The sequence below is a fragment of the Crocodylus siamensis genome, chromosome 10, assembly GCF_052110815.1.
Source record: "Crocodylus siamensis isolate JL-2025a chromosome 10, ASM5211081v1, whole genome shotgun sequence".
NCBI lineage: Eukaryota > Metazoa > Chordata > Crocodylia > Crocodylidae > Crocodylus > Crocodylus siamensis.
The window spans coordinates 40,562,706-40,581,652 of record NC_143404.1 but is presented as its reverse complement, the minus strand read 5'-3'; the positions used below and the strand labels follow the sequence as shown (position 1 = coordinate 40,581,652).

General features: G+C 41.8%; 1 protein-coding gene across 1 annotated transcript in view; it reads right to left on the bottom strand.

Annotated features, from left to right (window-relative positions):
- MMP24 (matrix metallopeptidase 24) overlaps positions 1–18,947 on the bottom strand; it is a 215,867-nt gene that overhangs the window by 123,048 nt on the left and 73,872 nt on the right. The window contains exon 4 of the mRNA XM_090064287.1: positions 11,494–11,798. Coding sequence (XP_089920413.1) covers positions 11,494–11,798 — 305 coding nt within the window. The remainder of the gene's footprint in view (positions 1–11,493; positions 11,799–18,947) is intronic.

The window sequence follows — 18,947 nt, the reverse complement described above, 5'->3', positions numbered from 1 at the left end:
TCTCATCACCCATCCAGTTTACACATAAGAAGAGATTAGAGAGGCAAGACCATCCAGATTACCCTGTGAACTACAGGTGAAAGCTCCTTCTCACTTGCTTTGATGCAGTTCCACTGGGCCATATCCTTCACTGCCCCATTACTTAAATGCAACATGGAATAATGTTATGACTCCAGATGTGCATCAGTGCACATGATGCATTTGGTACTAAAGAGATGCTGACATATTGCATAAACAGCTTTGGGAACAGAGGCCAAGACCCAGGGTTATCAACATTCTGCTTGGGCCAAAGTATTAGGTTTCTTCCTGCTTGCTCTTCTCCTGCTCCCATGCCTCTTTCTGAGTGAGCCAACTTCAAGAAGAACAGTTTGAAACGTGTTTGTGGCCATGTCTCCCCCAAAGCTGGGGGCTAGGGTCTCCACTAAGAAGTAAGGTATGAGTTAAAATCCCCAGCAACTGAGGGTAGCCTAGAAGACAGGTCTCTCGTGTTCTGGGTAAGTGCTATATATGGAAGTGTAGGCTATATAAGGATGAGGAGTATCTTTATGCTGCTGCTAACATATCTAATTGCCTTATGCAGCTGGGGTGTGTGGGAGAGGGGTATAGGATTCCAAGCAGATGCAAATTCACCTGTCCTGTTTATAGTAACAGTTGCAGCTTCCATAATACTACAGAGATTCTTTCCCACAGAGTAAGAAATACAAAAAAGGTCCTTACCAGGATGAGATGGCATGTCTTCCAATGACCTCTCCTTGATTGCTGTCATCTGAAATGGGTTGGCCTGTGTGTATCCAAAAAGGTCGTGAGATTTAGATTTGGTTCTTCAGGTACCTGGGAACCTGAAGCATCATCATGGGCCTTGCTGAACTCAGAGAGATGGTTTGGGTCTTCCTGGGATCAAAGGACAGGATTTGTAGATAAGCCACCTCCTTTCTGCTCAGAATCTTACTGTGTGCTGGTCCCCCACACACATCATGCAACCAGGGCTTATCAAATTTGTCCAGTTCTTTAGAAAAAGATATCTAGGTGTCTATCCAGACTTGTCACTTGACTTTCTCAGAGACTTCTTTCACAGTCATGACATTGTCATGGCAGTGGTCCTTGATCCATTGAACTTCCAGCTTCCTGTGTTACATCAAAGTCCCATTGTAGATCTGCTGTTTCTTACTGTGAGTCATGAGATCCTGCATGGTAAGTATCTCAGTCTAAAAAGCACTGATATCTTGGGTTAGGCAAGAGGACACATGATGGCAGATCCTTTCTGCTAGCAGCTGGGAGTTGATATCAGAAGATATGAAAATTCACCAGAGAAAGATGTTGATCACCGTGAATACAAGATATCAAGTAAGACCCACAAATATGCACCATAAACTTTAAAATGGTGATTTCTGACTTCATCTACCCAAAGACAATATAGTTTACATAGGTGGGGAGACTACTTTTGCACAGGGCAGACTTGGACATCTAGTGGCAGACTAACCTGACTTATGAAGCACAGCTTACAATGACACTGGCAGTGGCAATCGTGCTATTTAGAATAGCACAGATCTGGAAGGGGTCTCCTGGGCCATGAAGTTCAGTGCCCTGAGTTCACAGGTGACTATTTACCGAAGAAATCCCCAAAATTGCCACCCAAAACCTTTAAAGACAACTGCAATGCACAAAACCTAAAACACCAACAGCATGCCATAAGGAAAGACAAGAGAGACAGAGTACTGCAAATGCCATGTAATTGTAATAACAGGGTAGTGGTTAGTTAATTTATGCAGAGAAAAGATCCTAGGAAAACAATCATGTCCCATGTTACAGAGGAAAACAAAAACTCTCACAAGCCACGTCACTCATAAATAAAGCAAAATTCCTTCCCGATTACAATATAACTTTAGTTCCATGTAACTTTGGTGGAAGAACTTCAGTGGAAGAGACTCCAAGCAACAACCTCTGTGTTTTCTAAGTGCTGGCAGGAACATCAACAAACCCCAGTAAAAACAAAAACAAACAAAACAAAACATAAAAAAAAAATCCAGCCTTAGTTATGGCCAATGTTCCGGTGTTTGAAAGGAAGGCAAAACCAAAACCAAAACACCGCCCCCACCCAAAAAAAACCTAACAAAAACCCAGACAAACAAACAACTCAAAGCCAGAACTGCCTGAGGTAGTCAAAAGAAAATGAGACAGAGTTGAGTGGGGCTTTAAACTGCACAAAGGCTATTCTCTCTAATCAGGATTCCCAGCACAAAGCCATCCCTTGAAATTAGGTACCTAGGCCTGTCCTTTCTCATCCTATCAGCCAAGAAATGTCCCTGACTGTTGCCACAATCTCAATGGTTATAGCATTCACCTGGGTTGCTAAAATCCCTACTCTACCTGAGTGTACTTGAACCCTCATCCTGCAAACTTGATCAGGCAGCTATTTCTGTATATATGCAATTACATTAACTTAAGAGGTGCAGCCTAGAATATCAATTTTATTAATTAGAACACTATTCACATTTTTAACAACCCTTATTTATAAGATTTGTAACCTGTGTTCTTTTGTATAAAAAGATGCTTTCCCCAGATTTTAACTTTCGGTATTAAACCTTATAAATAGGGCACACCAGAACATGTGCTGGAGGTTTAAAGTTAGATCTTAAGTGTACGGTATTAAAAAGCTGGTGTTTATCCCACAGACTTTTGATACATTTTATTCAGACCACTAAAACAAAACCAATGAAAGTGAGAGATGCTAAATTAGTAGAACCTGCTCTCTGAGTCAAAGACTGTGCCTACCTCACCATACATCTCTTAGAGCCTTTTGGGACTAATGTAGTGTAAATACTGGACAAATTCTATTACTATTTTATCACTATCTGGGCCCATATATACGTGCAATTAATGAGAGTGAATATACCTTGGCTCAATTTGAGCTAGAGTAAACTAATCCTGACATCACTGTCTACACATGTGTTTAAGCACAGTAATTTATTAACCTGTGGGATACCATTTGTATCAAACTGGACTATCCAGCAGTGCAGTAAATTAGTCTACTGAGCCCTAATTACTGCATCTGTGTAGATGATGATGCTGTACTGTGCATTAAACTAGCCAAATCCACAGTGAAGTGTGCAGATAGCCATGACCTCTGTGATGTAATATGACATTAATATCTATTAACTTCATGTTTCAGTCTGTATCTCAAAATGCAAAAATGTGCTTGTGGAAGAGGATCAGACAGCCTCAACACACACTACATTAGGGAAGAGGTATCTATCTAGTTAATGATTACAAACAAATGTGACTTTAGCTACCCCAAAAATGGAGTAGTCAGTAGGAGGCATCCTCCTACATAAGGTCTGATGGATCTCTCTTGGATCAGGGTAAAGCAGGGTATTACCTATCATTATAAGAAATAACAGAGCTGCAATGCAAGGGAAGTGGTATACCCTGAATCAAAAGGTTAAATAAGCCTGATATTAGTAAGGCCTTCCTTAAAGCCTACTGGCCACATCTACATGAGACACTGACTGTGCAGTTGTTACATAATCAAGTACTACATGACTGAGCAGTTACCAGTGTTACTGCTCACATGGCTTCTAGGTGATGCTGACTATACAGTAGCTCATTACTCCTGCAGAATAGCTTGTTACTACTGCACAATAGTGTCATGTCACAGTTTGTGCCCCACAATGTTATTGCACAGTACCAGTAAACTACTGTGTAGTAGTAATGAGCCACTGCACAAAAAGCATCTCATGTAGATGCGGCCACTGAGGGGAAAAAAAAGGCAACTGGTATTAAGGCCAGTTGTTAAGTGGCACAACCAACCATATACAGGACGCTTCTACATGAGACATTTACTGCACAGCTGATTAATTAACTGCACAGTAAATGTCTCAGCATCTACATGTGCACCCCTATTAGAGTACACAAAACTAATAAATTATAAATTTACTTGTAAATACAAGTACTACCCTGCTCCAGAACCTTTTTTATGCACACCACTATACATGTAGACATTGACCTGGATGGGCACAGGGTTCTTTAATGCAGCATTTGCTGGCAGGCAGCCCTTGCACTGAAGCACTTTCATGCCCCAGCCAGCCACTCCGCAGCATTTGGGGGCCTGGTTGGAGCAGCCCAGGCTGGCAGGGACTCAGGGGTCAGCCTGCCAGCCCAGGGCTGCACTGACCAGGCTCCCTGTGCTGCAGAGGGGCTGGCTAAAGCACAAGGGTGTTTCAGTGCAGGGCTAGCTACAGTCAGAGCAGCCCTGGGCTGGCAGGCTGACCCCCAGATCCCCTGCCAGCCCGGGCTGCTCAGACCAGGCTCCACATGCTGCACACAAAGAAATTCAGGAGCAATAAGCTCCAGAGTGTATTCATGTGCATTAATCACACATGTAGACATGCCCACACACAGCCAATCAATATGTGAACAGCTTAAAAGAAGGAACTTTTGGAAGGAGAAAGGCACTGACCATTGCAAAATTCATACCATATTCTAACTGCATTTTCCATAACTCTAAGTGGATATTACTGTGATGTTTATCTTAATTGATAGGAATTATTAAGACTAAAGAATGTATCAAATATGTGTATGCTAAAATTTTGTAGGGGAAAATTACTCAACACTACCATTGATATAATGAGATACTCAGTATTAAAACTAATATTAGTTAAGACTAATATGATTAAACCAATACATTTTGGTTTGAGTCCAGTGCAAGCTCTTTAGGATTTTTTAACAAAGTGAAAGAAAAACAACAGAAGATGAAAACAACTACAATTAATAGAAATAGGTGTTTAAAAAAATTAAATGGATTTTAACTGAAATCAGATTATTTTATTTTCTTATTTAAATAATAATAAACTTTTCTTAAAAAAAAATTAAAAATGAAATCTGTATTTAATCCAAAACATGTCCTAAACTTATGATAATATTTTAAAACAGAGGTTTTCTGCATTTTTTTCATTGGCAGACCCCTAAAATTTTTCAAATGGAGGTGCTGATCCCTCTGAAATGTAAGTATATGTATTCACATGCTTTTGATAGATCATAGTCATCTCCTGCGGACCACTTAGGCATAGCCTGTGGATTGCTAGGGGTCTGCAGACTACAGATTGAAAACCATTGTATTAAAGTGTTTCAAGAAAACACAAATATGGTGACTGTAAACTTCTTTCAAAAACTCAGATGTTATAACCTGTGTTCTTTTGTATAAAAAGGTTTTAACTTTTGGTATTATACTTTATAAATAGGGAAAAATAGATCAGGTGCTGGAGGTTTAAAGGCTTGATGCTGTGGATGACCGGTGTCATTGGCTAAAAGAGACTGACAGAGCTATCATAGGTATTACCACTCAGCTTCTGACTCCAACAAAGACCATTATAATCTCATCAGACTTATTCACAGAGCTCATCTGACCACTTTCATACACATATTTTAGTTGCTTGACATAAAGTATCAATAAAGTATGAATTATGTAGTAAATGAGGAATACATTGTTCACCATTTTCTAACATGCTACAAATGAAAACTAATTAAGGAGCTGGAAATATTAGGTTATACAATTGCTTTAAAAGAGTGTACCCCTGCCAAGTAGCAAAAATATGCATCAACCTAGTATAAAAATTTGATTTGCTAGTAAATCTGTTTTAACTTTTTAATGGTTAGCTCAGTCAGTCTCAATCAGGGTGCCACAGTACCCTTGAGATCTTTTCTAGGGTGCTGCAGGGTGCCACATGATACTGTTAGGTTTGCAAACATGATACATGATATAAACCCAGAGATTTCAGAGAGGCATTCATAGTGTTAAAAACAATTTGACCTGTTGCGGTTTTTCTGAGTTTTCTGCAACAGAAGAATTGCTGGGTTAGATCAACCAATAACAATGCACCTTCCCTTAGAAAGTAACTGAAGTACAACTGAAAAAGTTTATTAAAATGGAATACTAAGATGAAGCCTTTACGTCAGAGGGAAAAAATTAAGCAACAGTAGCACCTATTATGTCCAGAGTTATGGGTTCAGAACCTATGACAGCATATCAACACAGATTTTATTTTTGAGAGAGACACATTTTTAATAGTCATGCATACTCTAATATAATGATGAGAAATTAGTTTAGGCAACCTATCAAGGTAGTGATTATACTATCTAGAAATGACACAAAAGGGAAAGTTCAGTTTACATTCGTGTGCCTACACATCAGTTTTCTAGCCAAAACCTGGATGATTTTGGCATAGTGCTACACCTCAGGAATAATCAAAAACACATGCACACAAAAAATGAGTGAAACCTCACAGGATGGAAGCACTATGGAGAAGGATGTAGGAGTCTTAGTGGATCACAGACCTGTATGAGTCTGCAGTATGACATAGCTACACAAAAGATGAATGAAGTTTTGGGCTCCATTGTCGAGGTGCGTTAGTTGCAAGACACGGGAGATGATAATGCCTTTTTACTCAGCGCTGGTTATACCTTGTCTAAAGTACTGTGTGCAGTTGTGGGCTCCACATTTTTTAAAGGATATGGAGAAAATAGAGAGAGTCCAGAGGTGGGCAATAAAAATGATAAAAGGCTTGGAAGTCAAGCAATATGAGGAAAGGTTGAAGGAAATGGGCAGGTTTAGCATGAGGAAAGGCAGTTAAGAGGGGGCATGATATCAAATATCTAAAAGGCCTCCATAAAGAAGTGTGACAACACTTTTTCTCTTTTGCTGCAGAGGGCTGGACACAGACTAATGGCCTGAAGTTGTAGCAAAGTGGGTTTAGATTGGATATCAGGAGAAACTTCTTCACTGTTAGAATAGTGAGACAGTGGAACAGGTTGCCTATGAATATTGTGAAATCTCCATCACTGGAAGGTATTCAAGAAGAAATTAGACAAGAATTGGTCAGGGATTATCTAGGACACTAATTCTCAACTGGGGTGCCATAGCATCCTGGGGCATCTTGAGATCTTTTTAAGGGTGCCATGGGATGCCATACAATGTTAACATTTATGTTTGCTAACATGATTCACAAGATAAACCCAGATGTTTCAAATAGAAATCCATAGTTGTGGTCTTTCTGAGTTCTTTGCAATGGTCTGTTATTTTTCTGTAATCCAAAAATGTTTGAAAATGAAGAGTTGGCATTTTTCAAGGCATATCCAGGGGTACCACAAGTCAAAAAAGGTTGAGAATCTAGGAGTAGCTATGCCTGGATTGTTTTGTGAAAAGCAGCAGTTAGAAGCACAGGAGATGTCTTCCTTTATTCCACTATGGATTGCTGGGAGATAATGAGAAAAGCTCTATATTTTAAAGCAGGTAGATGTTGGAGATGACCATACTCAGCAGCAAGAGAATGAAGCAGAGCTCCATAACTGGCTTAGCTATGAAAAAAAAGTTTAGCGGAACTAGGATAAGATTATGGAGGGGATACAAAAAGGGTAGTTCTAGCTATCCAGTTAGACGGCATGATGTGTGGAATTATGCTTGCTGCCTACTGCTTGTAGAGCAGAATGGAAGGTGTTTAGTATTTCCCTTGCTCCTGGCCTATCCTGTTGCCATCTAAGAATGGGAACATTTTTTTTGCCTCTTCCTATTGCTACAGGTGTTAGAGTTTGGGGGTTTTTTTTCTGCTTTCCTCAAAAGCATTGGGTGTTGGTTGCAGTGAAGGCTGGGGTTTCTAACTGGGGTGAGCCAGTGCTCCTGGTGGGATTCAAACCCAGAGGTTCCTGGTTAAAGGGCCTTGTCCCTCCATTCAATGTCAGACTAATTGCCACATTTGGGATAAACAAGGACTTTTACCCCATGGTCAGACTACTAATTAAAGGGGTTTTCCCTTCCTCTGTAACAAGGTGCATGGTCCTTTTTCTTGGATGGCTTACAGATTTTAATAACCCACACAGCAGCAAGACACCGACCCATTATGCCTTGTAGTTGTATGACAGGGTTGATTATATAGTTTTAGCAATAGGTTAGACTACGATTTATACAGGATGGCTTACATGAGGGTAATCCTGCCCCTGGCAGGGGTTGGTCTAGACTCTAGATTCTAAGATTCCATTACTTACCCCTGCACTGTGGACATGCAGCCAGCTTTGCTTGTTCTTCTTTGGTCCATTGATCTTTCTCTTTTGTCTATCCATGGAGCAGGTGGGACAAGCTTCAAAAAGACTACTGAGGAGGACCTTGTATAATGTCTAACTGCATGGCAATTAGAGCACCATGACTGGAAAGTCTGAAATATAGCTATGCATCCTCTCTGGGTGAGGGGAGCCGAGAATGCAGGTGTTATGCTTCCAGACTAATGGCTGCTATACATGTGCAGGGATGCTGCTCTGATGCACTATAATTACAGCACACTGGAGCAGACTCGATTAATCGATTAATCGAGTCTTCTCAAGCACGATAATTACCATGCTCCAGAAGACTCCAGCGTCATGTGTATCAGTATCCCTGTGCTGAAAAATGGCAGTGGGGTGCTTTAAACTAAAGCTCATTTGGCGATTGAAGGATGCACATGACACTCCACATGCTTTCACAGTATCATAGTAGCTAGGGTCAGGAGGGACCTGATCAGATCATCTAGCCTGACCTCCTGCCACAGGCAGGAATGAATGCTGGGTTCACAAGACCCCAGACAGGTGATCATCTAACCTTTAACCTCTTTAATTAGCATGGCTCTTGGAGCTGCAGTTGTTAAAGCTCCTGCCTCCCACCAGAGCACACCTATAAACACCCTAAGTGCCTAACCATCCAGCTACTGGGGCTACAACATATGAGAGCCCTTCTCTTCTGGCCTTTAACTTTTGCTAGTCACGGATTTCTGTCCAGCTACCTTTTTTTTTACTTACACTCATATGTCCAGAATGGACATGTCCATATAACCAGTGGACAGTCAGTTTACAATCTACAGCATATACTCCAATCTATGTGTGTATGGTTATGTGTCCACAGTGCAGGGGTAATAGAATCACAACCTGTGCATAAGTGCCAAAAAAAATAAATATGAGGCTCAAAAAGTGTCATTTAGGCACACAAAGAGAAAAAGAAGTCTACCCAAAATATTTAGCTATCCTAATTTGTCAGGATAGCTAATTAATCAAAATAAACCATGGCTTGTATTTTATGAGATCAACGCCTATGAAACTGTATGGTGTACATCATATAAAATGCCAGTGTACAATTCTGCTGTGAATGTGTAATAGAGATCTGTTCAAATAAGTCTTCCAGTCTTCATATGGAATGCTATCTATTCATAAACAGTGCTTACATCACTCATGAAAAGCCCTCAATAGTTTTACTAGCTGCACAAAATCTGCATGCTTCTTTCTGTCAACTTCTGGAATCTGTTGAGGATAACGTAGGTGATGTAAAACAAAACAAAAAGCCAGACAACTAAAAATCAATCAGCTAAAAGCAAAGGGCCAGATTCTATCTGGTTTCTTACATACCTACATTGCAACACCTAAGCATTATGTTCCTTGTTCTAGAGGGGCTTGCTTATGTGCCTAGGATTTCTACATAGTTCCTGCAGAGACACTTGGTTTGGAGAACAGGAAGGCCTCCAAATTATGGATCAGAAAAAGCCCAGAGGAACCTATTGGATCCTTTTAAAGCCAGGAGCACACATCTATTCATACTGTCCATTAAGCATCTCCAGTCACCTGAAATTTACACCACCTTACTCTCCTGAAGACAGCTATCCAGCAGCTTCTGAAGAGTCCAACTGTTAGAGGAATTAAATGTATTTGCCTTACACATGTTAAGGTTATAGGCCTCTCCCTAATGAGATTTAGATCTAGATCTCCCACTTCTTTGAGAATGCCCTAACAGCCAAGCTATAAAATAGATATGTTGAAGATGGGCCTAGACTAAATGACCTCTAGAGGTTCTTTCCAGCCCTATTCCTCCATGATTCTGGTCTCACAAGGAAAACAAGCAAATGAAAGTTTGCCTTTGTAGCCTAAGGATTAAAGCACTCCTCCAAGAGAGGGCAGTCCTGGGTCCTGGTCTCTACCAGCAAACAATTACTGTTTTAACCAATGTAAAATGCGTAAACAGTACTTGGAGTAAAGAACAGGAAGGTACTTTATGTCTATTCCAGGCTTCTAAAATTACATAATGGCTACAGCTATCTTAATATTTTTCTTTTTATATATAGAAAAACACCAGACAGAGTAGAAATGTTGTTGCTGATCTCTTGCTGGTGTTTTTTTTTAATTATTATTCTGGTAAGATTTTATTTCAGCCCAAAGTTAAACACACCTCTGTCACCAGGATAGAGAACAAACTGATTAGAAATAATACACACTTCAGGAAACAAATCTAGTAAGAGAGACCTTATATTTATGGCAATACCTACAATGAAAGGAAGAACTTTCAATCGTATGAGAAAAAAGACTGTGCAAAAGAAAAACTTATCCAAACTATACTGACAGCACTTCCAGCAAAATACACCAAAGATGGAAGGGAGCTCACAGCTAGTGAGAATACCAGCTGAGTGACCTTGTGAAGGTGATGCAGACCACTCTGTAAAGGAATTTGATTCTGAGAGGGCACAATATTTTAATTCAGGCACTTAGACACCATGGTGATTCCAGACAGAACAACCAACTCCTATTATTAACCAAACTACAAGGTGCCAATAACATTTACAAAATAACTGCAAATTATTTACAATTTTTTACTTTATCTCAACATAGATTTTTTTCTAATAATCATTCTGAATACATGCTGTTTTCCATGCATATCATTCTGCAAACGGAATAAAATATCTCATTCAACACTCAATTAAAAAAAATTAATTCTATGGTTCAAACTTGAAAAACGTGCAAGTTCTTGCTGAAGAAAAAAAATCAGAAAATAGAAAAGGAACTGTTCGGGTATATCAGAATTAAGATAAGGCCCATAAGTACACTCAAGTTGTTCACTATTTCGGTTTTACCATTTAGAAGCCAATTTTCCTAATTCCCAACAAGTTTCATTAAACAAATGAACAAGCTCTCACTTCTGGTCTGAGATTTAACAGGATAAATTTCAGGCCAAACTGAGATTTAGGGAACTTAAAGTAGATCAATAAAAATTAAAAATCTGTTATTGAAAACCATCTGCTTTCTTAACTCTAAGCTCACTACTGAACAACATCTTTGTTGTCCTTGCTGAGCACACTGAGTTCAGCATGGTTAGGGATCTGCATGAAAATTTTGCCTTTGTTTTTTCAGCACTCAGACTGTCCTCCTCCCTGTTAGGAAAACATGTTTTCTAAAGCAAGAATGGCCACAATCTTCAAAGCTAAGCATGCACACATTCAGGCTCACTCCTGAATACATTCAGATGTGCATTTAGGTACGTGGCATTAACCTGCAAATGTAAGATGTGCACATTTAAGGTGGAGTGCATGTTTTTATAGTTTGGAGCCAATGTGTAGGAGTAATGGGCTCCACTAACCTGCCATTTCCCAAAAGTCAAAAACCTATGTATTAAATCTACATTCATTTGGTTTTAAAAACTGTGACCTGTAATCTTACCATCGTGATTAGAATTTCCCAGAGTCCATGGCTCATCTGAATCGAAGTGAGTATCTCCTCCTATTCCTGGTCCAGGAAAGTAAGCATGAGCTAGGAATCCACCTTCTCCATCAAATGGAGAACTGTCTCCATGGAAACCAGAAGCAAAAAATATCATAATATCTGCCTCCTTCCTGTCATTTTTAATTTCATGATAAGGAACCTCTTCAAAGGTAAGTGGCGTCACTCTCTGCCAAACATCAAATGCCTGGCGAATGGCTCTCCTTGTATCAATCTCTCCAACCTTGGGGGTATAGTTGTGCACACTGTGTGAATGAGAAAAGAAGGACTGATTAAAGGCATAGCTCTCATGCAGGTTATTACAACAGTTAGCAATTCTTATACTTTACCCAAACCAGAGTTTCCATTTTTGCAGGCACGTTTATATATTTATCTGCAATTTAAATCAAATAGAAGACTATGGCTGAAATCCTAAGCCCACCAAAGTCAACAGCAATCCTTTAATGACTTAAGTGGACTTTGCATTGGTCTTAAAAGCTGTATCACACCCCCAAATTAAGGATTTAAATATCTTGGTAACCTAATTAGAAAGGATGAATTATTGCAGTATTTTTTCCCTGCAGTTACCATGCAAAAATTAAATCTGCTGATTCTGTCAATTAGAGCTAAGTATGGCAGTGAGCTTATGATATGGAAGTTGAAACTGAGAGACACCCAAATTCTTCTTATGGACAGGACACAAAAGATCTATTAGATGGGACCTACTTTAAACTTGCAGTGAGAGAGGCTGGATTCAAACTGTTAAAAAATAAGTAAAATGCCCCATAGCACAACAGCATTAAAGGCCACATTCACTTACACACCTAATAGGTGTGTAAGTGAATGTAGACTTTAATGCTGGCACCTATTAGGTGTATAAGTGATTGGAGTGTCTATGTATGATTCTATTCCACCGTGCTTGAGTCCCTGAAAATTAGTTAATGCAAAGGGTGGTTAGGTCCCCTTTTCATTGCTGTTTTGTAACAATCTAAAGGGTAAGATGTCAGCGTGTTAAAAAATGTACAGGCACACTCCGCTTACCGCTGCTCTTCTTAGCATGGGTGACTGGTGAGTCCTGAGTTGGGTGAGACCAGTCAGTGATGGGGGGGAGGTCCCCCACGGCCAATTGTGTTCCTGCCTGCTCCCCCACCTGTCACCTAAGCGGGGAATGCTGACAGTCAGGGGTTGAACCAGCACTCTAGGGTGTGCACGTGCACCCCATGTGTTGCCACTGCCTCTTAGCACTATTTTACTATAATGCTCATTTTACATTGATACCCAATTCCACTTAGCACTCAGTGAGTTTTGTTATAATGCTCATGGCATCATACAGTGCCATCTTGGTTCGTCAAAAACTTTTGGTTTTATTTAACACTGTTCTGCTTAATGCTCAGTTTTTTTGGTAACCAATTAAGAGTGCTAAGAAGGGGTTGCCTGTACATACTTTAATAGATTTTTAGGACTTGAACAAGGTTGGAACAGAATTGCACTTGGGTGCCCAAGTCCACTTATGCACCTAAAAGGTGGAATAGACTTTGGTTTTTCTTCACTGTCCCATGGGGGACACCAGGAAGGTCTGACTCAAAGACTGTCATATCCAAAGGACAGACCTCTTGTACTTGACCTATAGGACTAACTTGCAGAAGAAGTATCTGAACCAGTATCTAGAATTAGGCATATCATATGCTTTTCCAACATGTAACAATTCTTGATGAGGCAATGCCACAATATAGTCACCAAGATCTCTGAATTCTATTCCTGACTGTGGGCAAAGAACATAGTGTAACTGGTAGAGTAAAGGATCCAGACAATACAGCCAAGCACTTGCATAAGCACACTCATTCTGTAAGGTAGTAGGACAACATGGACAAGGTCTTTGCAGAGACTTGGGTTCTGATTCTGACTCTGTCTGAAGTGATTGTGTTAAAAAGAATGATGGATCAGCAAAAAAAGGCTATGTGTCACAACTTAAGAAGTCAGAGGAGAAACTGGGCACATTTACATGTGCATTAATGCACTTTTCCTAACGTGCATTAAATTTAGTCCCTCCAATATAAAGTACTAAATAAATGTGCATTAAGCTGCCCTAAAGCTCAGTACTGAAAGTGCACTTTTCTTAAGTGACAATTAATGTGCAGTAGCCTGTTTTACTGTGCATTAGCATACTTGCACAGTTTTTTTAGGTGACGCTTTAGTGAGCAGTAAAATAGGCTACTGTTCATTAAAGTGCACATGTAGACATGCCCATTGAGAACTGCCAAAAATCAAGTAAAGTTACACTTTGCCAAAGATACTAAATAAAAAAATTGAAAAGTTCTTCGGTCATGTTTTTGAACAAAGGAAAGAAGCAAGGCCACTATATGCTGAAGACTTAGAAAATTAAGGCAAAGACAATGAAAACAGGGTTATGGACACAACAATTTCCACAACCAAAGTAGAAGCAAACTCAAGATGCCAGTTCCTATTCCATCTATTAGGTACTTAAGTGGCCTTATATGCCAAAGTGTGATCCTACAGCTTATGATCCTGAAAAAAGCATTAACTGGCCTACTTTTGTAAGATGCCACAATATTAGCTTTAGGACAAAGTCACAAAAAGCAGAAGGCCAATTCATCCATGTTTTGCATCAGATATTTTTCAGGGACTTAAGCAGAGTGGAACAGGATCATACACAAGCACCTAATAGGTGGAATAGAGTCTGGCCAAAAGGGTGTAATGTGCTAAAGTCAGCAGGTTCAAATTATCTCCACCTCAACTGTGAGAGAATGAACACATTAAATTCAACATCCAGTAGCAAATAAATCTATAAAGTTGGACTTGTATCATATAACTGGAGAATAGCTAATATGGTGCTTATATTTAAGAAGGGGAAAAAAATGATTCAAACAACTATAGGCCTGTTAGATTGACCTCAATAATATGTAGCGCTTTCAAACAGATACTGAAGGAAAGAATAATTAAGGTAAATGACAAATGTAATAAAATGCAACCTGGATTCACCAGAGCTTGACTGAGCAACACTAGTATCTTTCCTTGAGAAGATTCCTGATTTTCTAAATAGAGAAAATGTAGTAGAGCTCATCTATGTAGACTTTAATAAAACCTTAGATATAGTGCCACATAGGAACTTATTAGTTAAGTTGGAGAAATTAGTGGTTAATAGAGAATTACAAGGTGGCTAAAGAGGAGAGGGTAGGTAAAGTAAATATCAGATTGGAAGGAGATTCTTAATGGAATTTCCACACCTGAGGACAGGAGGGCAATCCAGGTTGACCTCGGCAGGTGCAATAAATGGGCAGATGAGAACCTGATGGCATTTAACACTGAAAAATGCAAGGTTCTCCACCTTGGGAGGAAAAATATGCAGCATGCTTATAGGCTAGGCAGTGCTGCACTGGCTAGCACTTTGGATGAAAGAGACTAACCTACAGGTTAGGGAACTCCCCTCTTGTCAGCATGGAGGCAGAAAAGGATCTTGGCGTCATAATTGACTCCAAGATGAACATAGGCTGGCAGTGTGGGGAGGCAGTCAGGAAGGCCAACCGCACCTTGTCATGCATCCACAGATGCATTTCAAGCAGGTCAAAAGAGGTGATCCTCTCCCTCTGTGCGGCACTGGTAAGGCCGCAGTTGGAGTACTGCGTCCATTTCTGGGTGCCGCACTTCAAGAGGGATGTGGACAGCATGGAGAGGGTCCAGAGGAGGGCCACTCGCATGATCAAGGGACAGCAGGGCAGGCCCTATGAGGAGAGGCTACGGGACCTGAACCTGTTCAGCCTCCAAAAGAGAAGGCTGAGGGGGGATCTTGTGGCCTGTTATAAACTAGTCAGGGGGGATCAGCAGGCATTGGGGGAGTCACTGTTCCCCCAAGCACCGCCAAGAGTGACCAGGAATAACGGTCACAAGCTGGCAGAGGGTAGATTTAGGTTAGACATCAGGAGGCGCTATATCACAGTCAGGGTGGCTAGGGCCTGGAACCAACTTCCAAGGATGTGGTGCAGGCTCCTACCCTGGGGGTTTTTAAGAGGAGGTTAGATGAACACCTTGCTGGGGTCGTTTGACCCCAGTACTCTTTCCTGCCATGGCAGGGGGTCGGACTAGATGATCTGTTCAGGTCCCTTCTGACCCTACAAACTATGAAACTATGAAGATGTACAGACACCCTTGGCTACTGATCTTTGACATAAGGCTAGAGTGCCTTCAGCTGGATGCAAGCAACCTATTCATTTCCAGGTATGTCTGCAACGGTTGCACACATGAGGATTTGGGCTAGCAGAATGAAACTATGAAACTTGGGGGTCATGATTGACCACAAGGTGAACATGAGCCTTCAATGTGATGCTGCAGCTAATCAAGCAAAATGCTGGCTTGCATCCATAGATGCTTCTTGAGCAAATCTCAGGATGTCATTCTCCCATTGTACTCAGCCTTGGTGAGGCTGCAGCTGGAGTACTGCGTCCAGTTTTGGGCTCCACAATTCAAAAAGGATGTGGAGAAGCTTGAGAGAGTCCAGAGGAGAGCCACACATATGATCAGAGGTCAGGAAAACAGATCTTACAATGAGAGGCTGAGAGCTATGGGACTCTTCAGCCTGGAGAAGCACAGTTTATCCATGTATAAGTTTATCAGGGGTGACTACCAGGATCTGGGGGAACGTCTGTTCACCAGAGCACCCCAAGGGATGACAGGATCAAATGGTCACAAACTCCTCCATGACCGTTTCAGGCTGGACATAAAGAAGAACTTCTTTACTGTCCGAGCCCCCAAGCTTTGGAATAGACTGTCGCTGGCGGTGGTTCAAGCACCTACTTTGAATGCCTTCAAGAGACAGTTGGATGTCTAACTTGCTTGGATCCTATGACCCCTGCTGGCTTCCTGCCCTTTTGGGCATGGGACTGGACTCGATGAACTCCCAAGGTCCCTTCCACCCCTATTGTCTATAAAATCTATGAAATCTATGAAATTCCTTAAGAATCAATATTGGGAACAAACTCATTAACATGTTCATCAATGACTTAGCACACAAAGCAGAAATAGGCTCATAACACAAGGTTAGGTGGCATTATTAATAGAGAGAATGATCAGGATATCACAGAGACAGAACTGGATGACTTTAAATCTTGGAGTAATAAAATGGTATGAAGTTCAATAGCACAAAATGTAAAGTCATGCATTAGAGGACTAATTAAGACAATCATCATAGTAAGAATAGTTTTTCAATATATGCAGGTTTCATTATGGTGCAAATGTGCCTCAAGCATTCAAGTTTGGAGATTTTATTTAGACAAGTGATACTCGTACAGTACAAATGCACACTGCCTCCTCTTGTGTTCCATGCCAAGGATATAAAGTGCTTTCAGCACCTCAATTTCTTCACAACAGCAGAAACCTAAGGGAGGCACCTCCCACACGTGCATGGCAGGAGGCATGATTGTGGGATCACACATTAGATCTGATTGTACATTATTGCTGATTTAGGGGGAACCCAATCCTGGGCTCCCCCTGTATCAGCAAGAAGAAGGCTGCCACAGCTGGAAGTCCCCTTTGCTGAGGGGGTTCCCAGCCGCAGGGACCATGCACAACCTGGACAGTGTCCCATACCTGACTTGGATTTCTGTCCCAGCTGTGCCTCATGTGGAGTGCAGCCAGGACCAGAAGCCCCATGAGGTATGGGATTCCAAGTCCCAGCTGTGTATGTGGGCCAGGGGGTTTGATGCACCCTCAAGCTTTGGGATTTGCAGCAGGTGTGATCCTCTCATTGGGGGCGGGGGGAGGGAATGGTAGTTCACACAATCCTAAGCCCTGGGGATCATGGCAACTTCAATTCCCAGGGTTTGGGGGTGTCAGGCTGGGTATAGTGCATCCCTGTAGCCATAGGTGGCGGAAGGGGTGGGGGGTTAACAGGGCTCAGCTCCCCACAAACACAGGGCAACAGGTATGGCTGCACGGCAGCCCAGTTGCAGGCTGCTGCAGTGGGGGGAGGGGTGCACACACTTAGATACCCTGCATAGCCAGGATCACAGCCAGCCCAGTAGGCAGGTAAGTTTCTATCTGTTTTCTTTATGACTGCCTGGGCTTCTGGGCAGGGGCACAGATTGAGACCCCCACAATGCAAGAAGGAGGGAGGTAGGGAAAGCAGCGAATCATTCACCCCTGTCCCACTCCCTGCTGCAATGTGGGGATTGTCCCATGACCTGGCCTGGCTAGTACCCCATTCATGGTAAAAGGGGCCCCAGCCAGGTTGGGTTGTGGGACAATTGGAGTCTGGCAGCTCCTCTAGAGGTGCAGCAACCGGGAGCCAAGGAAGGGGCACATGGCCCCCTGATCTTTGCATGGAGCAAGGGCGGGCTTCAGCCGCAAGCTGGGCTCTGCCTGCTCCATGCCTCTGCACCTGGCTGCCACCTTTGAAAGCACCGTGGTGCAGCACCATATGCCTCGCTACTCAGCAGGGGGATGCACATGGTGCTGTGTTGCTTTGAAAGGTGACAGTCAGGCACAGAGGCAGGGAACAGGCACAGCCCAGCTTGCAGCTCCAGCCCACCCTTTCCCCTTGCAAAGATCAGGGGGCCTTGGCTCCCCAGCGCCGCGCCTCTTCCTGGGGACAACTTGGAGCAGGGTCCCTAATCTAATCAAGGTGCTACTAATTTGAACTAAGGAGGACTGTGCTACATACCGAGGGCCATTGGGGGTAACTGTTTCTCATATGGGGTGATGCAGATTCCAGTCTCAAAGGCATCTTCTTTCTAGCCCCATGTTTAGCAAATAAGCAGTGGTCCAGTTTCCATCTTTTACCCCCTGCACCAGGAATGAACACTTTCCTTTATCACAGCCTTCCCAAGTGGTAATCCAGGTACTTTGATAGGGGTATCTTTCTTTAAATGTTGCAGGCATTCCATGATGCTCTAAGCCAGGGGGCCATTCTCTATTTTAATGTTGTTTATTACCTGGGAAAAATGCATATTTAATGATAACGGAACTTGCACACAAGCAGTACTCCAAGTTTGATTTTTGTTTGCTTTAAAAGCAGTATCCATCACGACTTGGGCAAGATGGGCTGTCTCTAATCTTACATCAGTTAGCAATTCATCAGTGTGCTCTCAAGTTTTTCTCTCGAGCATGCCTCCCCAGTGAGCAGCCCTACCACCTGTCAGAGATTAGCTACTCCTTCAGTGTTTTTCTGAGATTTATCCAAGTTCCCTACATTCATAGCTAAGTTAAATCCATCCCAAAGATAACCTGGAGCATCTCTTCACCTGCAGGACTTAAGTGTATTCATGGAATGGAAAATGATTGGCTATTCTCATCTAAGCAACTCTTCAGCTACATGGGCTCCTGCCAAACAGTTTGGAAAAGTAGCTTAGACATACCATTGTTCTGGTCTGAACAATACTTGGGCAGTGAACAATGAAGCATTT